Genomic DNA, 5,169 nt, shown 5'->3' with positions numbered 1-5,169 from the left:
GAAGAGAAAATATATTTTTTGTCCATTAAGTGGAAGTGGATCTTCATAAAGTTTTCATCTTTGTTGTCTTCACATTGAGGAGGAAGGGGAGGAGTTCGTCTTGCTTTCTCAGAGGTGGTGGAGGTATAGGAAAATCTGCATGTTAGTGGATGCTCACGGCTAGGGTCAGCTGTACACATACATTTAAAGAGTACTGATGAGGCAGATTTCACGTACGCACTATCCAGGTCAAGATGTTCCCTCCTCCCTCCTGCACGACCACCGTCCTGATGACTTGGGTTTTATCAGCTGTGTGCTTCCGCTGCGTTTGTTGTTATCTTCTCTCTGGTTTCGAAGTCTGGAACGAATCATACTGTAGCACCCTTTTGTGCCTTGCTGCTTTTACTTGGTGTTAGATATTCGAGGCCACCCAGCTGGAAGAATCTGTTCCTTTCTCATTGTTCTTGTCTCTCCATCGTCCTGGGGCCCCCACCAGTTCAGGGCCATCAGGTGCTCTACATGCCGAGCGAGGGCATGTGTGGGCGCAGCCCGGGACAGATAAGAATGACGCGTCCACCTGAGGCAGGTGTGCAGTGACGTCAGTAGAGTCTGGTTGTTGCGCTTGTGAGGTTCCAATGAGGTATGACAGGTGGGCCGATCTGCGCAGAGGCCTTGGACAATGAGGATGAGCAGATGGGAGTTGAATAGGCATGGTGGGCACGTGGGTGAGCCAGAGAATGTGCCTGCTGTGGCCAGAGAACACTTGCCCTGGACGAGCAGGCCGAGTCAGGGAGGGCGTGCCAGGCAGTGGGACCCGGGCGGGGGAAGCTGGGCATGCGGGCTGGAGCCGTGCGTCTGTGTTGTGTTGCTCCACTGCCGAGGACCCCATCGCCCCGGGTCGTCAGGTGTTGAGTGGAAGGCCCTTTTAGGTCAGCCCAGGTAGCCTGGGTCCAAATCCCATCCCTGCACTTTTGTGGCTCTGTGGCCCTGGGCTGTTTTTTAAGTCTGAGTTCCTGTGTTTTTGTGTATAGAAAGTAGCAAATAAATTTTCTTGTGCTGGGATTTCTGGGCATTTAAAGACAAAGTATATATAGTCCATAACCTGTCGAGCAGACGTTCTGTAAACATTGGGAAGGATTATCGGCAAGTATCAGTTGCTTCCGTCGCTGCCTGAGTGGGGTTGGTGTGGCCACGTATCCAGGACATACTGAGGGCCAGGCAGCGGTGGACTTGCAGGCTCTAAGTAGCAGAGTGAAGGATGCAGGTGCGTGTGGGGCTGCCGTCACACGCACAGGTGGTGAGAGGAGGGGGGATTTAGCGGCTGAGGAGCAGGGAGGAAGTGGGTTCACTGCTTAGACTTGGATCAGGAGGGCCCGTTTCAGACTGCTGCACACTGGCCACTAGCCGTACATGGCTGCGTAAGTTTAAATTCATCCAAGTAAAGTTAAAATTCAGAAAACTGGTCACATTTCATGTGCTTGGGAGCCACATGTGGCCAGTGGATGGGGGAAAGGACTGGACAGAACCCCCAGCCCACACGTGTCTGGACGCTGACCACCACCTGGCTCCTCCTCCCCGGCAGCTCCACAGGCGGGAATAACCTCGTGTGCTTTGGGTCCCTTGCAGGTGGAGCTGGAGGTCACGCTGCCAGGAGAAGGCAAAGATCGCATCTTCAAGGTGTCCATCAAGTGGGTGTCCTGCGTGAGCTTACAGGCATTACACGATGCACTTTCGGGACGGCTGCCCAGCGTCCCTTTTGAGACGATCCAGGCCCTGGACGTGGTCATGAGGCATTTGCCATCCATGAGGTGAGGGGGCCAAAGGGCCGAGAGCATCTGTGTCCAATCCCAGCGTACCTGGAAAGTACGAACCCTCAGTCCAAGGAAGAGCTGGTTCTTGGGGTCAGGGTGGTGACAGTCCTGTAGGGTTTCTGCCATGGAGATAATGAACAGTGCTGAGAGGCAAACGAATTCTAACATAAACATAAATCACCGGCATTCTCTGCCTGGCACAAAGAGGTTACCTCCCTGTCTGTGCACATTGGTGCATTCATTTTCCACATAGCCCTGTGTTGTCAGCACTGTTTTGCTTCTCTGTTGCCTTCATGCTCGGGACTGGTGATACTAGAATGAAACTCTGTTCCTCGTACCAGATGGCATGGAGCATGCCACATGCAAATGAACATGGCCACCAGCTTTTCATGACTCTGGTTAACACTGTAGATGCTTCAGGCTTCTTTTTTTTATTCTGTGGGATTACTCTTTTACCATAAATTGCCACAAACAAAATTGCTACACGTGAAATCACTAAAAGAGGTAAGCATTTTAGTGGCTCATAATCGGCCCAGTTGTTGGGCGGAGGTTTGCACTGGTTTCCTGTGAGACCCGAGGTCGTAGGAACAAGGCCAGCTCGCACATCCAGCCCTCAGGTTCCTGCCCTGGAACGCCCGTCCTCACGCTGGCGTCTGGGACCTCAGGAGTGATTTGAATGAACAAGGAAAAGAACAAAAGCCTACAACTGAAGCAAACATGCACACTGACAGACCTCCAGAACTGACCAAGGCTCTTAAGATTCGAGGAGAAAGTCAAGGCTTTCTTTGTAACCACAGAGAAGGGGTTGTGAAGCCACACATTATATAGTTAAAGGGGACTATGCATTCTGTCTTCAGGCTTGGGTGGAAATGACCAAAGATAGGATAGGCTGTCACTCCTGGTAGGAATGTCCCCAACCCCGGGTGTATAATCAGTCACTGCTTTGAGCTGTTGGTGGCAGGAAGACCAGTGGTTGCCGAGGCAATCTAGAAGACTGGTTGCCAAAATGTTGTCTACTTTTTTAATTGCGTGGCAGGAACGACTATGGTTTTTCTTTCTTGAATTTCTTTGGATTATTTACATTAATTTTAGAATCAGGAAACTGCTATTTCATTTTTGAAAAACACAGGATTAATCCATTTCAGGTGGAAAGTGAAAAGGGCTATGTAGATGATTTTATTAACAGTGCAGCCCACACGTGGGTGGTGTCACTGCTAAAGGGTACTCGTTCCCTTGGGACTCCTCGGCGAAGGCACGTCCGGCGGCCAGGCACTGTGTGCCGGTGCAGCCGGCGAGATTGTGCTGGAGAACAAGTCTGCTCCGGTCAGGTGGGCTCCAGCCCGGGTCTCTGTGCCGTCCGTAACTGGCCCTGCAGAAGCACGTGAATCTTCTCACGCTGGCCTTGCTGTCCCCTGCTCGGGAGCCCTCAGTGCCTAGTGCAGAGGAGACACTCCATACCAGGAGTTGACCCAAACCTGTATCCCACGTGTCCGCGATGGTCCTTCACAGCCACGTGCCAGAAGCAGCACATCTCCTCAAGGGCCCTGACCTAGCAACACACCAGGGTTCATGGGCCTGGGCCTTCCAGTGTGGGGCATTCGGCCTCTCTTGCTGTTCCTGCAGCAAGGCCATGGGTCCCCAAGGCTGTGCTTACAGCATCCCTCAGCAGGCCGTGCACAGAGGCTGGAGTGCAGTGTAGTGAAAGCCATTTTATAAAGAGGGAAGAAAAACTCTTGATGTGTGTGTGTGCCTGTGTGATTGACAAGGGTGGAGAGTGGACTTGGGATGGCCTGTTCCTTCCTAAAATTGCATCTGACCAGACGCTGGTCTCTTGGCCCCAGGTACACCCCGGTGGGCCGCTCCTTCTTCACTGCGTCCGAGGGCTGCTCCAACCCTCTTGGCGGGGGCCGAGAAGTGTGGTTTGGCTTCCATCAGTCCGTCCGACCTTCTCTTTGGAAAATGATGCTGAACATCGATGGTAAGCAACACCCTGGGGTCTTTATTGCAAGGTGGGATTGGGAAGTATGCTGAGATCCAAGACCTTGGGGAAGGCCCGAGTGGCCAGCTCCAAACATAGCCTCCATCAAAGCCAGTGAGGCTGCATGGCTCCTGTCCTGTCTCACCTGCGTGGTATCTGCTAGCTCAGGGTAGTGCTCCTCAGAGAGCACCGAAGCCACCTGGAGCATCCACCCCAGAGACCTGGCTGGTGGGGCTGGGGATGCCTGAGGATCTGCCTTTGTACAAGTTTGTGCTGCTGCAGCTGCTGGCATCCCCAGTGCAAGGTCTGGCGGCTACTCCCCGGCATCCTTCCCCTTTATCTTGCAGGCTCATGTTCAGCCTGCGTCCGAGGACTGGGCGCCTGGCTGCCATCCTGCTGGCCGCCTCTCAGGTTTGGGCATAGCCTGCCCACCCCCGGGAGTCTCAGCTGCTTCTCTGTGCTGGACCCCCACTTCGCTCTCTATTAAAATGATGAGAGTGAAGGTCAGAGAGGGACACTGTCTTCTCATTTGGGAATTAATTAATATGAAAAGCTCTAGAAAGGAATGAAAATGATATCTTGATCAGCTATACATTTACTGAACAATAATTATATAAAAGGAATGGTAAATTGCAGAAATATCTATACCAGAAGACAGAAAATCCTACAAAAATCCAATGCTCATGAACTGTTAGGTTTTGTTTGTTTTTAAAAACTAGTTTTATTCTCAGAGAGTGACTTAATCTTTAGACCCAACCAGCCCCCATCCGTTGCCCCTGAGCAGAGGGCATGTGGGGCAGCGGGGTCTGGCCTCCAGCACCATTGGCTTTCCCGTCTCTAAAGCCTGAAGGTCAGGGCATGGAGAGTGAAAACCAAGGCCAGATGTCCCGTTGCTGCCACCTGGCCCGCGTAGCCCTGCGGCGTTGGCAGGTGGTCGGTTCCGGGGTGGGGCCCCCCAGGCGCCACATCATGCTCCAGTCCTTGTCTCCTCCTTTTATCACCCGCAGTGTCAGCAACAGCGTTTTACAAGGCACAGCCAGTTATCGAGTTTGTTTGTGAAGTTTTGGATTTTAAAAGTATTGAAGAACAACAAAAACCTCTGACAGATTCCCAAAGGGTAAAGTTTACCAAAGAAATTAAAGGTAATGAACTTGTTGGGCGCCAGGGTAAAAGGGCTGGGAGTGGTCCCCTCTGGGGTGTGTTTGCGAGTTCTGGTCCCTGCGCGTGTTCAGGCAAGTGGAGATGGCAGGTGAAGTTAGCCCTCGGGGGAATTAGCACAGAGGTGGCTTCAACCCATTTCACAGCAGGAACAATCACTTCTAATAAGTATAACTTTGTGTAAGGTGAGGAGCAGGTTGGTGAACGAGTAACATCTGAGTCAAGATGTCAGGACCAGAGGCC

The 5,169-nt window shown here is 52.2% G+C and overlaps 1 protein-coding gene across 1 annotated transcript in view; it reads left to right on the top strand.

The window, feature by feature from the left end:
* AGO2 (argonaute RISC catalytic component 2) overlaps positions 1-5,169 on the top strand; it is a 53,285-nt gene that overhangs the window by 21,393 nt on the left and 26,723 nt on the right. Inside the window, exons 3-5 of the mRNA XM_012648153.1 lie at positions 1,606-1,787; positions 3,632-3,768; positions 4,776-4,910. Coding sequence (XP_012503607.1) covers positions 1,606-1,787; positions 3,632-3,768; positions 4,776-4,910 — 454 coding nt within the window. The remainder of the gene's footprint in view (positions 1-1,605; positions 1,788-3,631; positions 3,769-4,775; positions 4,911-5,169) is intronic.

This window comes from Propithecus coquereli, unplaced genomic scaffold (genome assembly GCF_000956105.1).
Source record: "Propithecus coquereli isolate 6110/MARCELLA unplaced genomic scaffold, Pcoq_1.0 Scaffold28, whole genome shotgun sequence".
NCBI lineage: Eukaryota > Metazoa > Chordata > Mammalia > Primates > Indriidae > Propithecus > Propithecus coquereli.
Note: the sequence above shows the minus strand (reverse complement) of the source record. Positions and strands in the feature narration are given on the sequence as shown.